Source organism: Trachypithecus francoisi, unplaced genomic scaffold (genome assembly GCF_009764315.1).
Source record: "Trachypithecus francoisi isolate TF-2019V2 unplaced genomic scaffold, Tfra_2.0 Lachesis_group2, whole genome shotgun sequence".
Classification (NCBI taxonomy): domain Eukaryota; kingdom Metazoa; phylum Chordata; class Mammalia; order Primates; family Cercopithecidae; genus Trachypithecus; species Trachypithecus francoisi.
In genome coordinates this window covers 41,648,815-41,675,882 of record NW_022681465.1, presented here as the reverse complement: position 1 = coordinate 41,675,882, position 27,068 = coordinate 41,648,815, and the positions used below count along the sequence as shown (strand labels likewise).

General features: G+C 38.4%; 1 protein-coding gene across 1 annotated transcript in view; it reads right to left on the bottom strand.

Moving 5' to 3' along the window:
- The window catches only part of KIAA0825 (KIAA0825 ortholog), a 438,259-nt gene that overhangs the window by 311,105 nt on the left and 100,086 nt on the right, over positions 1-27,068 (bottom strand). Inside the window, exon 13 of the mRNA XM_033179103.1 lies at positions 24,284-24,423. Within this exon, the coding sequence (XP_033034994.1) occupies positions 24,284-24,423 (140 nt within the window). The remainder of the gene's footprint in view (positions 1-24,283; positions 24,424-27,068) is intronic.

Sequence of the window (27,068 nt, the reverse complement as noted above, 5' to 3'; positions counted from 1 at the left end):
AGTATTCTCTGATGGTAGTTTGTATTTCTGTGGGGTCGGTGGTGATATCCCCTTTATCATTTTTTATTGCGTCTATTTGATTCTTCTCTCTTTTCTTCTTTATTAGTATTGCTAGCGGTCTGCCAATTTTGTTGATTTTTTCAAAAAACCAACTCCTGGATTCATTGATTTTTTGGAGGGTTTTTTGTGTCTCTATCTCTTTCAGTTCTGCTCTGATCTTAGTTACTTCTTGCCTTCTGCTAGCTTTTGAATGTGTTTACTCTTGCCTCTCTAGTTCTTTTAATTGTGATGTTAGAGTGTCAATTTTAGATCTTTCCTGCTTTCCCTTGTGGGCATTTAGTGCTATAAATTTCTCTCTACACACTGCTTTAAATGTGTCCCAGAGATTCTGGTATGTTGTATCTTTGTTCTCATTGGTTTCAAAGAACATCTTTATTTCTGCCTTCATTTCATTATGTACCCAGTAGTCATTCAGGAGCAGGTTATTCAGTTTCCATGTAGTTGAGTGGTTTTTTGATTGAGTTTCTTAGTCCTGAGTTCTAGTTTGATTGCACTGTGGTCTGAGACAGTTTGTTATAATTTCTCTGTTCTTGTACATTTGCTGAGGAGTGCTTTACTTCCATTATGTGGTCAATTTTGGAATAAGTGCGATGTGGTGCTGAGAAGAATGTATATTCTGTTGATTTGGGGTGGAGAGTTCTATAGATGTCTATTAGGGCCGCTTGGTGCAGAGATGAGTTCAATTCCTGGATATCTTTGTTAACTTTCTGTTTCGTTGATCTGTCTAATGTTGACAGTGGAGTGTTGAAGTCTCCCATTATTATTGTATGGGAGTCTAAGTCTCTCTGTAGGTCTCTAAGGACTTGCTTTATGAATCTGGGTGCTCCTGTATTGGGTGCATATATATTTAGGAGAGTTAGCTCTTCCTGTTGAATTGATCCCTTTACCATTATGTAATGGCCTTCTTTGTCTCTTTTGATCTTTGATGGTTTAAAGTCTGTTTTATCAGAGACTAGGATTGCAACCCCTGCTTTTTTTTGTTCTCCATTTGCTTGGTAGATCTTCCTCCATCCCTTTATTTTGAGCCTATGTATGTCTCTGCATGTGAGATGGGTCTCCTGAATACAGCAGACTGATGGGTCTTGACTCTTTATCCAGTTTGCCAGTCTGTGTCTTTTAATTGGAGCATTTAGTCCATTGACATTTAAGGTTAATATTGTTATGTGTGAACTTGATCCTGCCATTATGATATTAACTGGTTATTTTGCTCGTTAGTTGATGCAGTTTCTTCCTAGCCTCGATGGTCTTTACATTTTGGCATGTTTTTGCAATGGTTGGTACCAGTTATTCCTTTCCATGTTTAGGGCTTCCTTCAGGGTCTCTTGTAAGGCAGGCCTGGTGGTGACAAAATCTCTAAGCATTTGCTTATCTATAAGGATTTTATTTCTCCTTCACTTATGAAATTTAGTTTGGCTGGATATGAAATTCTGGGTTGAAAATTCTTTTCTTTAAGAACATTGAATATTGGCCCAACTCTCTTCTGGCTTGTAGAGTTTCTGCCGAGAGATCTGCTGTTAGTCTGATGGGCTTCCCTTTGTGGGTAACCCAACCTTTCTCTCTGGCTGCCCTTAAGATTTTTTCCTTCATTTCAACTTTGGTGAATCTGGCAATTACGTGTCTTGGAGTTGCTCTTCTCCAGGAGTATCTTTGTGGCATTCCCTGTATTTCCTGAATTTGAATGTTGGCCTGCCCTACTAGGTTGGGGAAGTTCTCCTGGATGATATCCTGCAGAGTGTTTTCCAACTTGGTTCCATTTTCCCCCTCACTTTCAGGCACCCCATCAGATGTAGATTTGGTCTTTTTACATAATCCCATACTTGTGCAGGCTTTGTTCATTTCTTTTTCTTCTTTTTTCTTTTGGTTTCTCTTCTTGCTTCGTTTCATTCATTTGATCCTCAATCGCTGATACTCTTTCTTCCAGTTGATCGAGTCCGTTACTGAAGCTTGGGATTTGTCACGTATTCTCGTGTCATGGTTTTCATCTCTGTCATTTCGTTTATGGCCTTCTCTGCATTAATTATTCTAGTTGTCAATTCTTCCACTCTTTTTTCAAGATTTTTAGTTTCTTTGCTCTGGGTACGTAATTCCTCCTTTAGCTCTGAGAAGTTTGATGGACTGAAGCCTTCTTCTCTCATCTCATCAAAGTCATTCTCTGACCAGCTTCGATCTGTTGCTGGCGATGAGCTGTGCTCCTTTCCAGGGGGAGATAGACTCTTATTTTTTGAATTTCCAGCTTTTCTGCCCTGCTTTTTCCCATCTTTGTGGTTTTATCTGCCTCTGGTCTTTGATGATGGTGCCGTAGTGATGGGGTTTTGGTATAGGTGTCCTTCCTGTTTGATAGTTTTCCTTCTAGTAGTCAGGACCCTCAGCTGGAGGTCCGTTGGAGATTGCTTGAGGTCTACTCCAGACCCTGTTTGCCTGGGTATCAGCAGCAGAGGTTGCAGAAGATAGAATATTGCTGAACAGCAAGTGTACCTGTCTGATTCTTACTTTGGAAGCTTCCTCTCGGGGTGTACTCCACCCTGTGAGTGTGGGGGTGTCAGACTGCCCCTAGTGGGGGATGTCTCCAGTTAGGCTACTCAGGGGTCAGGGACCCACTTGAGCAGGCAGTCTGTCCCTTCTCAGATCTCAACCTCCATGTGGGGAGATCCACTGCTCTCTTCAAATGTGTCAGAGTCATTTGCATCTTCAGAGGTTCCTGCTGCTTTTTTTGTTGTTGTTGTTTAGCTGTCTCCTGTCCCCAGAGGTGGAGTCTACAGAGACAGGCAGGTTTCCTTGAGCTGCTGTGAGCTCCACCCAGTTCGAACTTCCCAGCGGCTTTGTTTACCTACTTAAGCCCCAGCAATGGCGGGCACTCCTCCCCCAGCCTCGCTGCTGCCTTGCGGTTAGATCGCAGACTGCTGTGCTAGCAATGAGGGAGGCTCTGTGGCCGTGGGACCCTCCCGGCCAGGTGTGGGATACAATCTGCTGGTGTGCCCGTTTGCTCAAAGCGCAGTATTGGGTTGGGAGTCACCCGATTTTCCAGGTGTTGTGTGTCTCAGTTCCCCTGGCTAGGAAAAGGGACTCCCTTCCCCCTTGCACTTCCCAGGTGAGGCGATGCCTCGCCCTGCTTCAGCTCTCGCTGGTCGGGCTGCAGCAGCTAACCAGCACTGATTGTCCGGCACTCCCTAGTGAGATGACCCCAGTACCTCAGTTGAAAATGCAGAAATCACCGGTCTTCTGTGTCGCTCGCGCTGGGAGTTGGAGACTGGAGCTGTTCCTATTCGGCCATCTTGCTCCTCCCCCCGGCAAGTATTTTCTATAAAGGGCCAGGTACTTTATGTTTTGTCAGCCATTTGGTCTCTGTCTCAACTATTCAACTCTTCTCTTGGAACACAAAAGCAATTATAAACAATATGTAAATGAAGGATCAAGGCTATGTTGGACTAAAACTGTATTTACAAAAACAGGTGGTGGGAAGGGGCATTTGGTTCATGGAGGCTCCCCCAGAACAGTGGCTTTCGCCTCCTTCCAGCCTCACTGCTTTTTACCTGGCTTAGGAATTCTGTTTTCCTTTGACTTGAAAGATTCTTTTTGTGCAGAACTTTCCAAATTACCCATCTCTGGCTCTGACCTTTCTCTTTTATACTCATTGCTGTGTTTCCTAGTTCTATCTAGATCACCATCATATACTCATCTCTAGGCTCAATGCCCTAGCAGTATTTATTTCTTCTCTGAATTTTTAGATGTAATAAAATAAATATCTCTACCCCCATTCCCCTTTTCAAAATGAATTGAATTTTCATTTTTTCCCCCCAATATGTCCCTTCTTCTTTGATTCTAACAGCATTAATATGGTTTAGGTTTTCTTTTCCTCTTGTTTTAATCAAAATATTTCTGAGAATATATATTAATTTAAACTCCTCTAGCTGCCCTTTAAAGTCCTCCATAATGCCTTACATATCCAGACTTATAATTTTCTCTGATTCCCCAATATTCCAAGATAATTTCTACTTTGGGCCTCATTCATCATCTAATAAGGCTTGGCTAGACGGTAGTCCTCAGCAGATTCCAGATGTTTCTAAGGTCTGTGCCCTGGACACGTGGTGAAAGTCCACACCTTTGCCAGGCGCTCATCCATAAACATTGCTCTTCCTTAGGTTTTGAACTTCTTACACTATTGGGATATTCTTCTTGTGCTCTCTTTCATTCTGATATTCCCCTATTCCTTTCAAGATGACTCAGCAATAGTTTAATTCTTTTAACCTGCTCTTTAATTTAGTCCTGATGGGGTTTAGGATGCACTACCCCAAAATCTAGCCCCTTGCAATTTGAGAAAATAGCAGAAGCAGGAAAGTCTCTTTGACCTTCTCCTGCCCTTTTCCCCTGAAACAGGCCTTCACAGAATTCTGACTTTCCTCTAAAGTAGGTCATTCCGGAGGTGCCCTCTGTATGGCTGGAAGAAAGAAACGTCCTCCTCTCTGAAAACACAGGGACACAGAGAAGTATGTGGGCAATCAGACCTTGCTAAATTCCCCCCAGGTTATGGCCATTAAATTATACTCCCTTTGTCCAATCATACTTCTGCCCCACTGTCCATTCTTCATCACACCTAAATATGAAATAGAAAGGTTTCCCTGTGTTTTCAAGTCTTCCTTTCTGAAGGCTCCCATGTCATGTAAAATTGATATTAAATACATTCGTATGCTTTTTTCTTGTTAATGTCTTTTATTATAGGTGCCTCAGCCATGAACCTTGCAATGGGTGAGGAAAGGTATTCGTTTTTCTTCCCTATAGTCCCTTACCCTTTCCACAAAATATAGGTCTAACTCTCGTCTTTCTTTCCCTCTGCCTTCGTGACTAGACATTTGTTTTGTTTTTCTAATATAAAATTCTCCCAGTGTGTCTTTATGTAGTTTTCAGTAGTGAAAGACATGAATGTCAATGTGTTCTAGATCTGCCTAAAGTTTCCATTGTTCAAACAAATGTCATCCACTTTGCCTCCCTCAATCAGTAATTTTACCTAAGATGTGTTTTCCCATTAGAGCAACATCTAACCCACACCTGGACTCTTGTATGTTCTTCCCATTAATATGAGTCACACGTCTGGTCTCGCCCCACTTCTCACTTTCCCTGCACTAACAAAAGAGGAGTGACTTATCTGAGTGTTGAGTTTGGGGAAAGGAAGTAGGTATGGCTGTCTTAGCCCAGTTGGTTTTTCTCTTTTGGGGTTTGCCTAATGGCAAAGGTTTGCATTCTGGCCTGGTCTTAGGTTTATTAGGGTAAGCTCTGCCACTGCAAAGAAGTCCTGTAGTTTTCAGCTCTTTTGGTGGATTAGGGAGTGATAAGTGGGGAGTTGGGGGATTGGAGCGATAGAGAGATAAGCTTAATTCTGGAAAGCAGTATCAGCAAGCCACATATTTAAAGCAATATTCTCTGACCCAGATTTTACCAGTAAAAATCCTAGTAGTAAAGATGCTATTTTGAATTTCATTTGCCTTCTTTATCAAATGTTTTATAGATTATATAAACAAATGTCTTCTCAATAACACTGAAGGGCTCTTTTCGCTGCATGCATTATTTTAAACTCCTTTCAAGAATTTCAACTTGTTAGTGCTTCAAAAGAAAGGTGGTTTCAGGCAAGAAACTCAACCACCAACCGACCAGGAGACTATTTATTGATACCAAAGATTTACACATACATGGTACACTAGCACTTGGCTTTCCCAGCCTGCTTAATTTTTACTTTCTACTTTCTACAAGAATGTTGTTAATGACAAGCTCCTGCTGAGACACTAAAGTGGTTTTGGCAGCAATGTTGTGCCATGAGCTCAGGGACTCTGAATTAACCAGGCCCTAATGAGCATCCCTCACCAAAGGGAGGCGGCTGAAAGACTCATTTTCAATCCAGGTATTAGAGAGAAAGTGTAAAAATAGAAATTATAGCATGTAAAATGAGGATTCAAAACCGAAAACACCAGGCCAATAAATTAAAAAGATGTGAAGTATCACAAGAAAATTATTTCAAGGAAATACTAAATTTTGATGTCACAGCCTAGTTCACTGTGAAATTAACTAAAATAAAATTAAAATCTAATTGGAAAATTAGTTTAATAACATTGCACTTTGTTGTATAAAAGGCTAATAATATATGTAAATATAAAGACCTATCATTTATTTACAAAACTTTCAATTGATATAACTTTTTTTCACACAGATAATAAACCTGAGCAAACAGGACTTACTAAGTTTCCCACAGTTTATTGCCATTAGATCATACTTCCTGTGTCCAAGAATACTTCCATATAACTGTCCATAACAAATACAGTTTTTTTCTGTGTTATTGGATCTTCAGTTTGGAAAACTCTTTTGTCATATAAAACATATTAAATATACACATTCTTCTCATCAGCACAGGGAATATTCTCCAGGATAGACCATATGTTAGGAGACAAAACAGGTCTCAACAAACTTTTAAAAATGAAAATCAGGCTGGGCGCAGTGGCTCAAGCCTGTAATCCCAGCACTTTGGGAGGCCGAGACGGGCAGATCACGAGGTCAGGAGATCGAGACCATCCTGGCTAACACGGTGAAACCCCGTCTCTACTAAAAAATACAAAAAACTAGCAGGGCGAGGTGGCGGGCGCCTGTAGTCCCAGCTACTCGGGAGGCTGAGGCAGGAGAATGGCGTAAACCCGGGAGGCGGAGCTTGCAGTGAGCTGAGATCCCGCCACTGCACTCCAGCCCGGGCAACAGAGCGAGACTCTGTCTCAAAAAAAAAAAAGAAAAAAAAAAAGAAAATCATAACAGAGGAATAAAACTAGAAATCAATAACAAAAGAAACTTTTGGAAATGGTACAAATATACATAGCAATTAAACAACATGCTACTGAATGACCACTGGGTCAAGAAAGAAATTAAAGAGAAAATTTTTTTAAATTCCTAAAACAAATGAAAATGTAAACACAACAAAACCTACAAGACACAATAAAAGCAGTGTTAAGATGTAAGTTTATAGCAATAAGTGCTTACATAAAAAAGCAGAAATATTTCAAATAAACAATTGAATGATGCACCTCCAGGAATTAGAAAAACAAGAACACACATAACCCCAAATTAGCTGAAGGAAAGAAATCATAAAGACCACAGCAGAACAAAATGAAAAAGAGACTTTAAAAATACAAATGATAAATGAAGATGTTATTTTTTGAAAATATAAACAAAATAAACCAAGGAAGAGAAAAGATCCAAATGGACAAAATCAGAAATGAAAAAGAAGACATTACAACTAATACCACAGAAAGATAAAGAAGATAATCAGAGATTATTATGAATAGCTATACAGCAACAAATTAGAAGACCTGAAGGAAACAGATAAATTCCTGGACACATAAAACCTACCAAGATTATGTCAGGAAGAAATAGAAAACCTGAACAGACCAATAACAAGTAACAAGATGAAAGGAGCAATGCAAAGTTTCCCAACAAAGAAAAGTAAAAGACCAGATGGTTTCACTGCCAAATTCTGCCAAACTTTCAGAGAAGAACACCAGTTCTCCTCAAACTATTCTAAAAAAGTAAGAAGAAGGGAATGTTTCCATCAATGTTTCTAATTAACTCATTCTATGAGGCCAGCATTACCCTGATACCAAAACCAGACAGGAATACAACAAAAAAAGAAAATTACAGACCAATATCCCTAATGAACACAAATGCAAAAATTGTCAATAAAATGCTAGCAAATCAAATCCAACAGCACATCAAAAAAATAATACAACTCCTGGGCGCGGTGGCTCACGCCTGTAATCCCAGCACTTTGGGAGGCCGAGACAGGAGGAGCATGAGGTCAGGAGATTGAGACCATCCTGGCTAACATGGTGAAACCCCGCCTCTACTAAAATACAAAAAAAAAAAAAAAAAAAAAAAATTAGCGGGGTGTGGTGGCGGGCACCTATAGTCCCAGGTACTCAGGAGGCTGAGACAGAAGAATGGCGTGAACTCCGTCTCAAAACAAAAACAAAAATAAAACAAAACAAAAATACACCTTCATCAAGTGGGATTTATCCCAGGGATGCAAGGATGGTTTAGCATACATAAATCAATAAACCTGATACATTACATCAACAGAATAAAGAAGAAAAACCATATGATTACCTCAATAGACAAAGAAAAGAGATTTGAAAATTCAGTATCCCTTTGTGACAAAAACTCTCAACAGGCCAGGCATGGAGGCTCATGCCTATAATGCCAAAACTTTAGGAGGCAAAGGTAGGAGGATCACTTGAGGCCAGGCATTCAAGACCAGAATAGGCAACACAGCAGGACCTCAACTGTACAAAACAAAAACAAAAACACAAAACTTAGCTGGGCATACTGATGTATGCCAGTAGTCCTAGCTACATGGGAGGCTGAGTCAGGACAATTGCTTGAGCCCAGGAGTTTGAGGTTACAGTGAACTATGTAGCAACTGCACTCCAGACTGGATGAGAGAGTGAGACCCAATCTCTAAATTTTTTTAAAAAAACTCAACAAACTAGGCATAGAAGGAATGTACCTCAACATAATAAAAGCCATATATGACAAACTTACAGCTAATATTATACTAACAGGGGAAAAGTTGAAAGTCTTTCCTCTAAGAATTGTAACAAGATAAAGATGCCCACTTTCACCACTCTTATTCAACACAGTACTGGATGGAAGTCCAAGCCAGAGCAAACAGGCAAGAAAAAGACATAAAAGGCAGCCAAATTGGAAAAGAGGAAGTCAAACTGTCCTTCTTTCCTGATGAGATGATCTTATATCTAGAAAAAACTAAAGACTCCAACAAAAAACTCTTAGATATGATTAATAAATTCAGTAGAACTACAAAACACAAAATCAATGTACATAAATTAGTAGCATTTCTGTACATCAATAATGAATTAGTTGAGAAAGAAATCAGAAAGGAAATCCTCTTTATAATAACTACAAAAAATACCTAGGAATAAAATTAACCAAGCAGGTGAAACACCTCTACAAGAAGAACTACAAAATACTGATGAAAGAAATTGAAGAGGACACAAAAAGAACGAAAAAAAAAAAATTCTATGCTTATGAGTAAGAATAAGTAACATTGTTAAAATGACCATACTGCCTAAAGCAATCTATAGATTGAAAGCAATCCCTATCAAAATACCGATGTAATTATTCAATTAGGAAAAACAATCCTAAAATTCATATGGAACCAAAAAAGAGCCTTAATAACCAAAGCAATTCTGAACAAAAAGCACAAACCTGGAGGCATCACACTACCTGGAAATCTCTTTCAAGGCTATAATAACGAAAACAGCATAGTATTAATAGAAAAACAGAAACATAAACAAGTGTAACAGAATAGAGAATCAAAAAATTAATCCACATATTGACAGCCAACTGATTTTCAACAAAGGTGTCAAGAACATACACTGGGGAAAGAACACCCTCTTTAGAATATGGTGCTGGAAAAATGGGAAATCCATATGTATGCGGAAGAAGTGAAACTGGACCTCTATCTCTCACCATATACAACAATAAACTCAAGATGGGTAAAAGACTTAAACATAAGATCTGAAACTATAAAACTACTAGAAGAAAACAGAGAAAATGCTTCAGGACATTGGTTTAGGCAAAGACTTTATGGCTAAGACCTCAAAATCCAGACAACTAAAACAAAAACAGACAAACAGGACTTAATTGAACTGAAAAGCTTCTATACAGCAAAGGAAACAACAAAATGAAGAGACAACCTGTTGAAGGGGAGAAAATATTTGCATATTATTCATCCAACAAGAAACTAATGTCTGGAATATATACAGAACTTGAACAACTCAACAGTAAAAAAAAAAAAAAAAAAAAATGCCACCAAAAATAGGCAAATGACATGAACAGACATTTCTCAAAGAAGATATACAAATGGTCGACATATGAAAAATGTTCAACATCACTAATTATCAGAGAAATGCAAATCAGGCCATGAGATATCATCTTACCCCTGTTAGAATGACTATTATCAAAAAGACAAAAAAAAAACAGATGCTGTGAGGATCTGGAGAAAAGAGAACACTTATACACTGTTGCCGGGAATATAAAGTAGTATAAACCACTATGTAAAACAATACGGAGATTTCTCAAAAAACTAAAAATAGAACAACCATATGGGTTTTGTTTTATTTTGGTTTGGTTTTGCTTTGTTTTGTTTTTTGAGATGGGGTCTCATTCTGTTGCCTATGCTAGAGTGCAGTGATGTGATCTTGGCTCCCTAAAGCTTTGCCCTGCGGGGCTCAAGTGATCCTCCCACCTCAGCCTTCCAAGTAGCCAGGACTGCAGGCTCATGCCACTATGCCTGGATAATTTTGTATTATTATTATCATTATTATTATTATTATTATTGTTGTTGTTGTAGAGACAAGGTCTTGCTATGTTGCCCAGAATGGTCTCGAATTCTTGGTCTCAAGCAATCCTCCTGCCTCACCCTCCCTAAGTGCTTGGATTATAGTTACGATCCACCATGCCTGGCCAGAACTACCATATGAATCACCAATCCCACTACTAGATATCTACCCAAAGGAAAAGAAATCAGTGTATCAATGGCATACCTGCATTTACAAGTTTATTGCAGCACTATTTATAATGGCAAAGATATGGATTCAACCTAAGAGTCCATCAACAAATGAATGGATAAACAAAACATGGTATATATGCAAAATGGAATACTATTGAGCCATAAAAATAATAACATCATGTCATTTTCTGCAACATGGATGGAACTGGTTGTTATTTTACATGAAATAAGTTAGGTACAGGAAGACAAATACCATATGCTGTCACTCATATGTGGAGGCCATAAAACTTGATCTACTGGAGGCAAAGAATAAACTGATAGAAACCAGAGGCTTGGAATAGTGTGTGGGTAAGAGGGTATCGAAGAAAGTTTAGTTACTGGCTACAAACATACAGTTAGAAGAAATAAGTTATTGCCATCAGGAACAGAGTAGGGTGACTATAGTTAGCAACAATATCATATATTTCAAAGTAGTTAGAAGAGAGGACTTGAAATGTTCCCAACACATAGAAATGATATAAATGAAATGATAAATACTCCAGGTGATGGACACCCCAAATTCCCTGACTTGATCATTACACATTCTATGCATTAACAAATACTCACATGTACCTCATAAATATGTAAAATATCATGTATCAATTAAAATAGTAAGAATAGTAAAAAAAGAAATCTTAAATACATTTTTATGCTGTCCTCTTGTGAATCTGTCCTTTGTTATGGGGTGTCAGCCAAGAACCTTGCAATTGGTGAAGAAAAGATAGTACTTTTTCTTCCCTCAGTTCAACAATTATGATGAAGACTATATGGTATACAAAGCCTAAAATATTTTTTATCTGGTCTTGTATATAAAAAAAATTGCCAGCCCTGTTCATGAATATTGGAAGAGTGTACATATGTTCCAAATAGCTAATACTAAATAAGGACATTTTCCATCTACTCTGAAACCATATGTAAGTATAAGTAGGTGTCAACTTTTCATAAGTCTTTTTATCACTCAATTTCTCAATCTCTATTAGTCACACTGTTTTAGAAAAGCATGCTAGGCATGGTGGCTCATGCCTGAAATCACAGGACTTTGGGAAGTCGAATAGGGAGGATTGTTCTAGGCCAGGAGTTCAAGACCAGCCTGGGCAACATAGCAAGCTCCCATCTCTACCAAACATTTTCTGAAAACAGCCATGTGAGATGGTGTACACCTGTAGACCTAGCTACTTCGGAGGCTGAGGTGCAAGGATTGCTTGAGCACAACAGTTTGAGGTTGCAGTGATCTGTGATTGCACCACTACATTCTAGCTTGGGTGAGAGTGCAAGACCCTGTCTCAAAAAAACAATAAAAAGTACTTTATAATACTTATTATTAGTAGCTGAACTTGTCTACTTTTTATAAGGTTTGTCCTTTCCACCTTGCCCTCAGCAATCAATCCCAAAGAATATAAGTTTTTTAAAGGCAATTTTAAAATGGTGTAAGTATTTTTTCCAACTTTTATTTTAATTTTCTGCCTTGATGATATGTTTCATGCTGTCAGTGGGGTATTGAACTCCCCCACTATCATTGTGTGGCTGTCTAAACCTTTTCATAGGTCTACAAGTACTTGTTTTGTGAACCTGGGTGCTCCAATGTTGGGTGTGTATATAGTTAGAATAGTTAAGTGTGCTCGTTCAATTGAACTCTTTGTCATTATGTAATGCCCTTCTTTCTTTTTGGTCGTTGTTGATTTAGAGTTTATCTTATTTGATATAAAAATAGTGATCCCTTCTCTCATTTGTTTTCTGTGTGCAAGCTATATCTTTCTCCAACCCTTTACTTTGAGCCTATGGGTGTCATTACATGTGAGATGGGTATCTTGGAGACAGCAGAGGATAAGGTCTTGTTTTGTGTTTGTTTGTGTGTGTGTGTGTGTGTGTGTGTGTGTGTGTTAATTCAACTTGTCACTCTGTGCATTTTAAGTGGGGGCATTTAGGCCATTTACAGTCAAGGTTAATATTGACATGTGAGGTTTTGAGCCTATCATGAAATTGTTTGCTGATTGCTTTGTAGTTTCTATTGTGTGGATGCTTTTCCTGTGGGCTATGTATTTATGAGTGTTTTTCTGGGAACAGGTATCTTTATTTTGTTTCCATATTTAGAACTCCTGTAAGAATCTCTTGTAAGGCTGCTCTGGTGGTAATAGATTCCCTTTGCGCTTGCTTGTCTGGGAAAGATTTTATTTCTCCTTTGTTTATGAAGCTTAGTTTGGTGGGATATGAAATTCTTGGTTGGAATTTCTTTTCTTTAAGAATGCTGAAAATAGGCCCCTAATCTCTACTGACTCGCAAGGTTTCTGCTGAGAAGTCTGCTGTTAGCCTTATGGGCTTCTCTTTGTACATGATCTGGCCATTTTTTCTAGCTGCATTTAAGATCTTTGTTTTCTTTACCCTTGATCTTGGATAGTCTTGTGACCATATTACTTAGTGATGTTCGTTTTGAATAGTATTTTGCAGGTGATCTTGAATTATTCCCTCAAGTACATTTTCCAGGTTGTTTACTTTTTCTCCATCTCTCTCAGGATGCCAATAATTAATGGACTTGGTCACTTTACATAGTACCATATTTCTTAATGACTTTATTTTCTAATATTATTTTTTCTTTATTTTTGTCTGAGTGAGTTCAAAAGAGCAGTCTTCAAGCTTTGAGATTTTTTCTTCTGATTGTTCTAGTCTAGCTTTCAGTTTTACTTTGAAATTCCTTAAATGAGATTTTCAATTCCAGAAGTTCTGATTTATTCATTTTTAAGATATTTAGTTCTTTCTTAACTTCCTGGATTTCTGTAGAAGTTTCTTTGTGTTGATTTTCAACCTTGTCTTGAATCTCATTGAGCATCCTTGCAATCCATGTTTCAACTCTTTCTTCTGTCCTTTCTGAGTTTCATTTTGGCCCCAGACCATTGCTGGAGAGCTAGTGCAATCCTTGGGTGGTGTCACTATATTTAGATTTTTCATTGTGCCAAAATTCTTGTGCTGTTTCCTTCTCATTTGGAGACGTTGGCATTTATAATTTTTGTAGTTGTTTTCATGAAGGTAGTATGTTTTCTTTTTCTTTCTTTCCCTAGAATGTTTTTTTTTCTTTCCCTTTTCCTTTTCTCCTGTTTCTTGGGAGTGGGACTGTAGGGAATGCTGGATTGGGTCTTTTGGCTTTGCTTTTATAGACATATGCACTTCTTTTGGCAGGTGGAATTCAACCTACAAGCCCATAGATGGCACTTACAGGTAAAAACTGGCTGTGGTCAGTGTGGCTGGGTATATAGTTGATCCTTGCTTACTAGCAGAGGCTCTCTGCTGTCTCAGGCACTGGGCTGATTCGTGGGATGTACAGTGGTCTGAGCTCAGCCTGGGGGGTGGCAGGGGCCACAAAAGGTGGAGTCAGACCAGGCAGGTCCACCTACAGGTTCCTCGATGTCAGGCACAGGCATCAGTGCCAAGGGACAATCCAATAAAGCAGCCCCCAAGCACCCAGAAGTGTCCCTCAGCTTGGAGCTGAGAAGCCACCTCAGGTCCAAGTTCTCTACACAGGTATGGGGATAGCCAAAACTTGTAATCCAGATGGCTGAAGCTCTGCCTGAGTGTGAAGTAGAAAAGCTTCCCTGCACCAGAATCTGCACAGGAAGGTTGGAAAGTCAGGCTGATCCAGATGAGTGGTGCTCTGAAAGCCTGGAGAGTTTCCTGCACATGGAGCTGAGAGGACCCCCTGCAGCAAGATCTCTGCACAAGAGGGGTGGGGCAACTCATGCTGCTGGAGCAAGCAAGCAAGTACTCTGAAAGCCTGGAGATCTGCTGGGTGTAGAGTAGAGAGGGTTTCCTTGCACCAGAATCTCTGTACAGAAAGAATAGACTGCTGATCGAGGTGATCTGGTGCACTGAATATATGAAGGCAATTTGGCATGGCATGTTTACCATTTTATTTGCAGTCTAAAACAGTACCTGATACATACTTGATGCTCACTAAATATTAGTTGAAGAGAGAATTTACTTATAAAATCACATCAGAATTTAACTCGGAAGAATATTACTTCTTATTTCAGAAAAAATCATCCTCACAAAGTCTCATGTTTTCATTTCAGAATTCATTTAAAAACAATAGACTTTCAGGAAATAATGGCTCTTCTAGCAAGAACCACATAAAACATCAAGTGGTCAATTTACTCAATTTTTCTGTATCTAATTTTTCTCATTTGCAAAATGGTCCTAATAATCCCAGGTCATAAATGAAATAATATATTAAATCATTTGAGTTGCTTGGGAAAAGATGCTGCAGAAATTCATCATAATAGTATTATTTGTAATATAATGCCCAATCATTTTACATACTAATACTAGAAGCACATTAACTACTAAGGAAGACACGTTTCTACAGTCATATTAGACATTTTCTAAGTTCCATGAAGAGATAGAATATGAAATATTTCAGTCACTGCCAAGCCAGATTAGATTTGATTCAATGCAGGTGAAACATCACAGCAAAATTCAAACTGCCAATTTCCCAGGCTATATGCAGAGATTCTCAAGGAGTCCTAAATATATAGAACTTGAGAATATTTACTTGGTCTACCTCTCATCTTCAAATACATGACAGCTGCTAGGGCAACACCTTCCCAGGCACAAAGATGTCCAAAAGTGAGAACCTCATCTCCCAGGAGACACTGCAATGTATGCTTAGGTGGAAAGGGAGGGTTACTGAGCAGTACAGGGACAGACCATTGCATAGAGAGCACAGGAGTAATCAGAGGATAAAAAATGCATCAGACATATTTTCCAGGCATTCAACATAAAAAAATGAAAAGAATCTAACATAAGTTAAGTACCTACTATGTGCCAGGCAATGCACTGAGTACTTTATGTTTATTTACCCTTTAAAGCTCAGAATGAATTAATAAGGTCAATATTAGTACCCCATTTAGAAATGAGAACATGAGAGTTTAGAGAGATCAATGAATAAAACAGAATTGTCATGGAAATTGAGTAGGTTGCAATCATTCAACAAATACTTTTTTTTTTTTTTTTTGAGACGGAGTCTCGCTCTGTCGCCAGGCCGGAGTGCAGTGGCCAGATCTCAGCTCACTGCAAGCTCCGCCCTCCTGGATTTACGCCATTCTCCTGCCTCAGCCTCCCGAGTAGCTGGGACTACAGGCACCCACCACCTCGCCCGGCTAGTTTTTTTGTATTTTTTTAGTAGAGACGGGGTTTCACCGTGTTAGCCAGGATGGTCTCGATCTGCTGACCTCGTGATCTGCCCGTCTCGGCCTCCCAAAGTGCTGGGATTACAGGCTTGAGCCACCGCACCCGGACAACAAATACTTTTTTAAAGCATGTTCTATGCTGTCATTACCAGTCTACAGCGTCATGAACCAGGCCAGGCACTGGGGATAAAATGATGAGCTATCCCTGACCTCCTAAAACTCATGGTGGCTGAAATAGACATTAAATACCAATTAATGTCAATTAACATTTCACTTAAAATTGTGACAAAAAGAAGTTAAGCGGGACCTCACCCAGCCAGGATAATCAGGGATGACTTCCCAGGAAATAACATTTATGCTAAAAGGTGACTCACAGATGCCAGGTAAATAGAGACAAGTAAGGGTCTAGGCAGAAAAAATGAATACAAACAACATTTCAAAGACTCTGTGGCAGGAAAGAACTTGGCATATGGGACAATTGAAAAGTCACTGGTGTTAGAGCAGCTGCCCCTTTCTTCAAGTGACTTCTGCAGGGAGATTGCTACTATAAATACACAAATCTGTGATGCACAACCTAAACCAGAGAATGCATGACTCTGTGTTGGAGCATACTATGCTGGGGGTGAGTAGGATGAGATGAGCTACACAAGTTGGCCACATCTAGAGCATGCAGGGGATTGTTGGTGTTGCAAGGATTAGGGTTCTTACTCTAAAAGCACTGGGTAGCCGCTATCAGTTTTTAGCAAGCGAGTAACATAATCAGTTCTGTATGTGAATAAGATTTTGCTTGCTGACCACTATGAATGTCCTGGTAAAACGGTTTATAATAATTCTTAAGTAAATTGTCTTTTTATAAGCCTATAATATGTTATGAGGGCAAGCCCCATACTCAAATTCTTTTGCCTTCTATAGCAGCAGATATCTTGTTTGGTATCCCTGCTACTAAGAACGTTGCCCAGGAACCAGGAGCAGCAGGAGCAGCATCACCTGGGAGTTTGTTAGAGAAACACATTATCTCAGGCCCTACCCATGACCTACTGAATCAGAATCTGCAGTTTTAACCAGATCCCCAGGTAATATGTTTGCACTTTAAAGACAAGAAGACTTATTTTACATAATCCATATCCCATCACCTCCCCTAGAAGAACCACCCCCACCTCACCCTCATGAAGTCTCAAAAGAACCTAAGTGGTAACTCTTTCTGGGACCAATAATTTTATGGAGCCCACTGATACCTGTAAACTAGTTCATTAGCATTCTTAGATAAGATCTTTGGATAGGATCCCATATGGTGACACACAAATATGGTTCTATTGTTCTTAGTAAAGAAAGTGACAAAAAAAAAAAAAAGATTGAACAAGTCAGAGTCCTGAAGTGCAGACGTCATTACTAGCAAAAGCAGCCTATGACATCATGGTTAGGTGGGCTAACAATGGGTTATATTAGGTCACCTCCTTCAAGGCAGTTATTAAATTGCACTTTGGTGACACTTATAAAACAAAACACATGGCTGGGCATCTGTAATCCCAGCACTTTGGGAAGCTAAGGTGGGAGGACTCCTTGAGGCCAGGAGTTTGAGACCAGCCTGGGCAACATAACAAGACCCAATTTATAATAATAAAGAACTAAAAAAATAAAAATGATAACAGCAAACACACACACATACACACACACCATACACAACAAAACACCAATCTGCTGCCAAAAATGCCAAATATTACCTGAAAGACCAAGAAAATATTAACTATATGGTAAGATAATTTTGAGTTGATTCATTCTTTAAGGCAACAGTTACTTGCTAGTGGTAGTAGCTGTTTAGCCAGAATTTTCTCTAGATCTTTTTCTTCGTTAACTTTAGGCACTTTGTCATGAGGTTAAAAAGTACAAAAGGTACAATGAAAATTATCTACTACTGAGGTTTCTGATAGTTCCCATGAATTGTGCAATATTGCTATTTGGTAAATGTTCTGTGGTGCTGCGTGGATGCCATGTACTGCGGTGAATGGAAACAGAATTTGAAAGCCAGCTGCCTAGATCAAATCCTTCTTTGCCACTTACTAGTTGTGCAACTTGGATTTCTCTGTGTTTCCGTTTCCTCATCTCTAAAAGGGAAATGACAGTCATACCACACAGAGCTGTTATGAGGTTTCAATAAGTAAACACATTTAAACTACTTAGAAACAATGTCTGGAACATGTTAATAGTATGCATTTACTAGTTTGCTGTTGTTACTATATTACAAATTAATATTATCAGAAGTCAAGAAGTTTTACTGGCAATTATTCTTGGGGCAATAGGCAAAGGAAATGTTAGTCACACTTCATTCAAATGTCACTAGCAGGAAAGGTTACCTGCTAACAATTGGGAAATTGCCAAATATTTGTTCCTTTGATGACACATGTAAGAAACCTGTAAGACCTTGTGGCCTCAGCGAGATAATTACCAGAACAATTGCCTTGGGTGTTAAAAGTCAATAATTCAAAATAGTGTCTCACAATTTTAAAATCTTCTGTGATAATTTGTAGTTGAGACTTTCTTCCCTGCAGATTTAAAATGACCTAACTTAAAACCAACAAACATTACCTTTTCCTGCCAACTGAACTGTACTCAGAGTGTTAAAAGCCACCTACCATGTGAAATCAGTTTACTTTTATTAAGTTTTAGCAATGTAATCATTCCTTCAAAATGCTACTTATTTTACACGAGAGGATTATTTTACATGGCAAAGACATAATTCCACTTCCTAAAAGTTTGCAGCCTATGAGGCATATATTATAAATCCTTACCATTCACTTATTTAATTTTGTTATTTTCTGATGCTCAGTGAAGTTGCATCTCAGATTACAAGAGAGCCATTTCCTATAGGCTCTGTCAATTCTTTTGAAACATATATAAATTCTGAGAAATAATTTCCACAGAGCAAAACAAAAAGCTACAGACATCACTTTCACAATGAGATGAATCCCATATGCTTTAATCTTTATAGTATGTGGTTATTGTCTCAGTGCATTTTCTGCTGCTATAACACAATACCACAGACTGGGTAATTTAACAAGAACACAAGTTTATTTGGCTCATAGTTTTAGAGGCTGGGAAGTCCAAGAGCATGGCGCCAGCATCTAATGAGGGTCATCTCATGGTGAAAGGGTGGAAGGCAGAAGCCAGTGTACAAGATACAGGGAAGTGGGCTGAACTCATCCTTTTTATTAGGAATCCCCTTAAGCAATGACTAAACCATTCCCATGATAATGGTATTAATTCATTCATGAAGGCAGAGTCCTCATGCCCTATCAACTCTTAATGGTTCCACCTCTCAACACTGTTACAATGGCAATTAAATTTCAACATGAGTTTTGAAGGAGACATTCAAACCATAGCAGTTGTTTATCAAGAAAAACTCTGTACCTAACAGTATTCAATAACTACTTATTAAACAAAGAGAATCTTGTTTTAAAAAATACGTAATAAATACATGTACTTCATATTTTTGCATTTTTATTCCTGAGACAATTTCACACTTTAACTTTAACAATTTAAAGTTTAAAAATTAACTAAGTTTTATCAATTAGATGAAAAAACCACTATTTTTTTTTTCTTTTTTTTAAAGTTTTCAGGTCAGGAATACATGTACAGGATGCGCAAGCTTGTTACAAAGGTAAATGTGTTTCATGGGGGTTTGTTGTACAGATTATTTCATCACCCAGGTATTAAGCCTAGTATCCATTAGTTATTTTTCCTGATCCTCTCCCTCCTCCCACCTCCCACCCTCCAACAGGCCCCAGTGTGTGTTGTTTCCCCCATGTGTCCATGTGTTCTCATCATTTATCTCACACTTATAAGTGAGAATATGTGGTATTTGGCTTTCTGTTCCTGTGTCAGTGTGCCTCTAGCTCCATCCATGTCCCTGCAAAAGACATGATCTCATTCCTTTTCATGGCTGCATAGTATTCCATGGTGTACATGTACCACATTTGCTTTATCCAATCTATCATTGATGGGCATTTAGGTTGATTTCATGTCCTTGGTATTTTGAATAGTGCTGCAGTGAACATATGCATGCATGTGTCTTTATAATAGAACAATTTATATTCCTTTGGGTATATACCCAGTAATGGGATTGCTGGGTCAAATGGTATTTCTGTCTCTAGGTCTCTGAGGAATCTCTGCACTGTCTTTTACAAAGGTTGAACTAATTTATGCTTCCACCAACAGTGTAAAATTGCTCCTTTTTCTCCACAACCTTTCTAGCATCTGTTATTTTCTGACTTTTTAACGATAGCCATTCTGACTGGTGTGAACTAGTATCTCATTGTGGTTTTGATTCGCATTTCTCTAATGATCAATGATGTTGAGCGTTTTTTTCATGTAACTGTTGGCTGCATGTATATCTTCTTTTGAGAAGTGTCTGTTTATGTCCTTTGCCCACTTGTTAATCTGGTTAGTTATTTTTTCATTGTAAATTTGTTTAAGTTCATTATAGATGCTGGATATTAGTCCTTTGTCCGATGCATAGTTTGCAAAATTTTTTCCCATTCTGTAGGTTGTCTGTTTACTCTGTTGATAGCTTCTTTTGCTGTGCAGAAGCTCTTTAGTTTAATTAGACTCCATGTGTCAATTTTTGCTTTTGTTGCAATTGCCTTTGGCATCTTCCTCATGACCTCTCTGCCCATACCTATGTCCTGAATGGTATTGCCTAGGTTTCCTTCTAGGGTTTTTATGGTTTTGGGTTTTACATTTAAGTCTTTAATCTATTTTAAGTTGATTTCTGTATATAGTGTAAGGAAGGGGTCTAGTTTCAGTTTTCTGCATGTGGCTAGCCAGTTCTCCCAGAATCATTTGTTAAATAGGGAATCTTTTCTCCATTGCTTTTGTCAGGTTTGTCAAAGTTCAGATAGTTGTAGGTGTGCAGTCTTATTTCTGGGTTTTCTGTTCTGTTCCATTGGTTTGCATGTCTGTTCTTATACCAGTACCATGCTGTTTTAGTTACTATAGCCCTGTAGTATAGTTTGAAGTCTGGTAGCATGATGCCTCCGGCTTTGTTCTTTTTGCTTAGGATTGCCTTGACTACCCAGGCTCTTTTTTTGGTTCCATATGAATTAAAATAGTTTTTTTCTAGCTCTGTGAAGAATGACAATGGTACCTTAATGGGAATAGCATTATATCTTTAAATTTATTTGGGCAGTGTCCATTTTCATGATATTGATTCTTCCTTTCCATGAGCACGAAATGTTTTTCCATTTGTCTGTGTCACATCTGATTTCATTGAGCAGTGGTTTGTAGTTCTTCTTGTAAAGGTCCTTCACTTCCATTATTAGCTGTATTCCTAGATATTTTATTCATTTTGTGGCAGTTGTGAATGGAAGCATTCTTGATTTGGCTGTTGGCTTGACTGTTGGTGTATAGAAATGCTACCAATTTTTACACACTGATTTTGTATCCTAAGACTTTGCCGAAGTTGCTTATTAGCTTAAGAAGTGAAAAACACACTATTTATTTTAAAAACGACCCCATAAAAAGCTGATAATTATGTTGCTTGAAATATATAATTTGGAGTATTTTACTCTAAGATTTTGCTTTGCTAATATTTCCTAAAATAATCAAGCTTCTAAATTACAAAATGGTACTCTGAAATATCATGAGACTTTTAATCAAATAATAAAATGTCTTTTAAAATATTACAAATTAATTTTTGCATGCATAATAATTTCTATATTAGTAGAATTAACAAGATTCCATGAATATATGGTTTCTAATTTAAAGTGACAAGAATTCTATTGGAGATTAAGAACTAGGTCAATCAATTGATTAGTAAATTCAGTCACTTTATCCTTATGGTATTTGAAGTAGCTAGTAAAATTCAGTACAAGACAATACCACAGCAGCCATGTAGTCTAATAGTCTTTGTTTAAAATGATGGGTTTTTGAGCAGGTTGGGTAAATATACTGCTGTACTCCATAAGAACCAGAACTAAAAGTAGTACAATATGATACCTTTGATAACTCCAAGCTTCTTTAAAACAACATCATGTTATACATATCAGAAGATGGACATAATTATTTTTGATAAGTAATTGTAGGATTCATTTGTCAGAGAACATGGTTAAATATTCATAACTATAATTGTACTTCCTGTAGTTAGTGGCTATCTCAACATAGTCAAAAGGTTTATCTCAATTGATTTTACAATCTATTCTCCATAACTCTATCAATAGGAGACCATTTCTCTTACAGGATCATGCCTGTGAGTTTCAAAGATTACATGAGAGTAACTCTCAGCTTTGTTAGATATTATCCTTGTCACGTAGCTGCTTTGTCTGACAAGCACTTAGACTATAAAGTTTAAGGGAAGTGCCATGTTTTCTATTCTAATTGATCACTGATTGGCCAAACACTGTTTACTGGACCATTTATGTAAAAAGAACTGTGCCAGCTTAAGGAGGAATATAAAAATCTACAGTACAGCCTTGCCTACCTAGCTGGAAAGGCAAGTTAAATGCATGTGTACCAAGATGTCTTGGTTGATCCAACCTGACAGTGGACAGAACAATTTTTCCCAATACTACACTATTTGGCTTCAGGGTTTAATTTGCATGAATATTTGTATTGGAAGAGCAGGGGACAGAAAGCTCTGGCTGGGTACAAAACTCTAGATCTACTCAGTATTTATCAGATATGTGTATCAGTGGGTAAGTAAAATTATCTTCAATGCCAATGTCCTTATGTTTAACATGAGAATAACAATAGTATATATTTTATAAGATTATAGAGAGAATCAAATTAGATAACACATATAAAATGCTTAGCATAGTGCCTGATAACTAATAAGTGAATAACAAATGTTGGTTACTTGAGGAAGTAGATTCCCTAGCGTGAGTTTTCTCTTTAGGAGAGTGGTTAAGCCTGAAGCTAAATAGATTGTTTTCAGATAAACTTTGTGAGATTTGAGTTCCAAATAGTATGGCTTGGGAGCTAAGGAAATAAAATCAGATTCCGGGCTTGGGAGGGAGGAAGCTTTGCCTTTCTGCTTGGAATACAGTGAGGCCTGGGGAGTTGTGATGACCTTTGGCACCACATGGCTTTCGAGTTTGGAGAGCACCAGGAGAGAAGCAATATTCTCACAAGAGACACTGCTCCTAAGTGCCTTTTGGGAAGTAAACATCAAGGTGGATGGGAGAGAATATGGGGCACCAGTCCTGAGCAGATGTGAGATAACAAAAATTGCCAGAAATGACTGGAGCTATTTACACAAGGAAAGGTTATGAACCTCATTTGTATACTAACAGGCTGGTAGGGCCTAATGACATTAGCCTCATTCATATATAAACACAATAAAAATAAAAGGCAGTGCATGCTAAGGGCAAATAAAGTAGCCAAGATGAAAGTTCAGTATGAAGTTCAGGGGAGGAAGAGATCAGTGTAAGATGGAGCATTCAAAGCTCCGAAACATCAGCTGGCCTTTGCAGACTCGTGGAAGCTAAGTAGTTTATGGCAGGTCTTTAAGTAGGAAAGACAGGTGAGCCAAGTTGTGGAGTGAACGCCTGCTTGGGGCTTTGGGGACAACAACTGTTAAGGAGTAAGTGGGTGGTGTGTGCAAGGAAATAGTGGAGAAAAGGTTAGAAAACTATTCTGGATCATATTTGAATGGTGAAGGGACTTGGGTCCTGCAGGTGATAGGGAATTAGAGAAGAAAGATTTTGATTTGGGAAACCTACAATGACACTAGTAATTGATAAAGTAATTAGGCTTTGCTTGTGGTACGGAATAGGAGAGATGCACAGGAGTACGTGAAAATGGTGAAAAGCTCTTCCTAGATGAAGTGGGACTACAATGAGATGTAATATATATTATATTGACATAACATTACTTACCATTTTCTTAAAAAGCATTTACAGGGGAAAAAAAGAAACTAATTAAGAGAAGCATCGTCTTATATTACTCCTCAATTTCCATTCAGAATTTTCTGGTGATTACTACTCTATGCTCCAACAGATATAGCTGTAGGCCACAGCTTGCTTGTTTGTAAGTTGCACAAGCACTCTTCATGATACACTGAAATTCTCAGTGCTAATCTAATACTCTTTCTCTCTCTCTCTCTTTCTCTCTCTCTAGGTCTAATTCAGATTATGCGTTGGAAATATAACTGCACTCCTACAATTTTTTTAGGCATTTCAAACCCTGCATATTGATACATTTCTATATAACGGTAGTTGTGATAGAACAGGGTCATATCAAAATATAGTTTTCTCTCATTCACAGTCCTTGAAATAAATTCTTTCAAATAGGTTGGTAAAGTGATTTAATGCTTTTGCTTGCTGCTAACCCAACTGAATGTTGATACATGCCACTGGTTTACATCCTTCTTCTAATGTTGGCCTAGGAAAAAAACTGTTATTCAACTCGAGCAATGACTAGGTTTTTCGAGGACATTCTTATAACTACACATACTCACTTGAGCTCTTCAGCAAGATTCTCAGTAAAAGTCCATCATGATGCAGAAGGGTTTCCAGAAGCAAGTTCCAGTTACAACCTGGCTGGGAGAAGAGCAGTTTCAACTGACCCTCAGCTTGCAGTCCTCCAGCTGATGGAGTCCTTTCAAAATGCAAGATAAACATGGAGTAATGAAGTTAATTTATCTATGAAATTAATAGCTTTAAAGTACACATGTAATGCTAGCTCCTTTAAATGTCAATTCCTCCCAGATTACTCTGAAAATGCTTTCATGCTTACTTACTTTAGGGTTGCCTGGGGAAGGAATTACATTTAATCTCAACTAGCTAAAAGCAAATTAATATTTGGTACCCTGCCAAATTTAAAACTGATACAAAATACCCATGCCTATATTTCATGGAACTATGTCTGTTTTTGTTTCGTGGAGGGAAGAAAAGCTATGTATGCATTTTTTGGAATGCATTCATTTGTTTATTCACCAAATATATGAATGCCTACTATGTGCTATTAACTCCTTTCATTATTAAGTGAGAGAAGTTCTGATGGGTTTTGCTAGTTTGTAATTTGCTATATACTGTGCTATATACTGTGACTGCAGATGAAAAAAAATTCAAAGCTTCTGTCAAGGATCAACCGTAATCTAATTATTTAATATGTAAAGCTTTACATCAACATTCAATTATTAGAACTGCTGCTGTTACACTGTTACCTACTTGGGTAATCATTTCATCAAAGGGGAAGAATTCCAAGGCAGATATGCTTCTGCTTGAAAAATTATCATCAGTGTTGAACAGAAAATAGAAATCAGGTCTCTCACATCACCACTTTCATTTACCAATGAATCAGCAGGAGAGCAAAGGAACTGATAACATTATTTACTTTTCCCTTCTAAAATCTAGAAATCTAAAATTTAGATTGGCTAATAGTCAAAAAATGGGAAATCAACTTACAAGGAGAACAACAACAAAAAAGGCAGGAAATAGTTCAACTCAATCTGGTGACAGCCTTAAGGACATGGGAATAGGGTGGCATGGGGAAGGGAAGGTGGACTGAGCAATCTGGAGGTGAGAATGGGAGCATTATATGCTTCAGGGTGGAAAGTAATTCAGAGCAAAGGGTATCACTGAGAGAGGCAATTGGCAGCATTATCATTAGCAGAGGTAATTTACTGTGTTTTAAGCCATCCAGTTATCAACACAGTCTAGACCAATGGTTTTCAAAGCTTGGGCCCCAAACAAGCAGCATCAACATCACCTGAGAACTTGTTTAAAATCCTAATTCTCCAGCATCATCTCATCAGAAATTCTGGGGTGGGGAGTGGGGGCGGGGAGCAGGGGACACGGCAGAAATCTGTGTTTCGACAACCTTTCTCCAGGAGATCCTGTTGCATGCATGGTAAGGCTTGATGCATGTAGGCAGTGCTTTCTGAAGCACAGGCAGTAGGGTGAGGACCAGGTTAGCATCCACTTTCCTGCCTCTGCCTTTGCGCAGGTCCACCTTGGCTGCACCCACAATAGGCTAAATATTTGTGCTCCCCCTCCTCAAAATTCATATGTTGAAACCCTAATCTCAATGTATCTGGTGATGGGGGCTTTGGGAGATAACTGGGTTCATGAAAGTGGAGACCCCATGAATGGGATTACAGTCCTTCTAAAAGAGGCTAGAGAGTTAGCCTGATCTCTTTCTGCATAAGGATACAAGAAGTTCACTATGGGAAACCTGGAAGAAGGCCTTCACTAGTATGCAACTGTGCTGTATCTCATCTTAGACTTTCAGCCTCCAGAACCATGAGAAATAAATGTGTGTTAAGCCACCCAGTCTGTGGTATATTTGTTATAGCAGCCTGAGCTAAGATACCATCCATGCAATAAACTCCCTATAACCTTTTATCTTTATCTTAATCCTACTCTTCCTTTATTTTGCCACAAAAAATTCACTATCCCAGTGAAGTCTTCACTAGAAATTTATCTCCACAGTGGCAAGCTTACACATTTTAGTACTTTATTATTTCATCAACTAAAGTTTTGTCTGTTCAATTCACCCAGATTCAAACTTTGTAAAGACACTTGCTTTATATCCCAAAGCTTCTACTAGTGAACTAAGCTCATTTAAAGGCTTTCTAATTGTTAACTGATTGATTTTTCTGCTCATAAATGAGTAGGCAAACTTATAGAAAAAAAAAAAAAATGATGAGGATGCGTTGCCAAAAGGCTGGCTGAAACAAAAGTGAGAAGATTCAAAGACACAAAATGAAAAAGTCTCGGAGCACCTCCCCCTTGGCTTGGAATGGTGTTTGGAACATCTCATAACCTTATGATACACAAAATCCATCAGCTTGTGCTTGAACTTTGGGCCAACTCAGGCTTCCCATGTAAAACTCTGATAACATGTCTCAAATTGGAATAACTCCTTAGGCAACTGGTGGGGCACTGTTAGCTAGGAAACCTCCTTCCTTGGGTGAGAGGTAAAGAGAGAAGAAGGGTGTTACTAAACTCAAGGGCCAGAGGAATCAAGTCTATCAGTTCTGAACATCCCAGGAGTTCTGAATTATTTTGCAGATTAGTCTGGGTCTGACTTCTGCAGTAGTTCCAAATGTGGTGCCAAAGGAAGAATTCACTAGCTGAGCCTTTGGACTAAAAATCTAAAACAGATCCTCACAATGGCTGTCCCTAGTTCCATCCTAAACCCTAAACACTGAATTCTAGATGCCCCTTTGGGGTTCAATGGATGAAAAATGCTACTTGGTAGTAAGTTGTATATTAACATTGACTTGGGTTTTGAACATT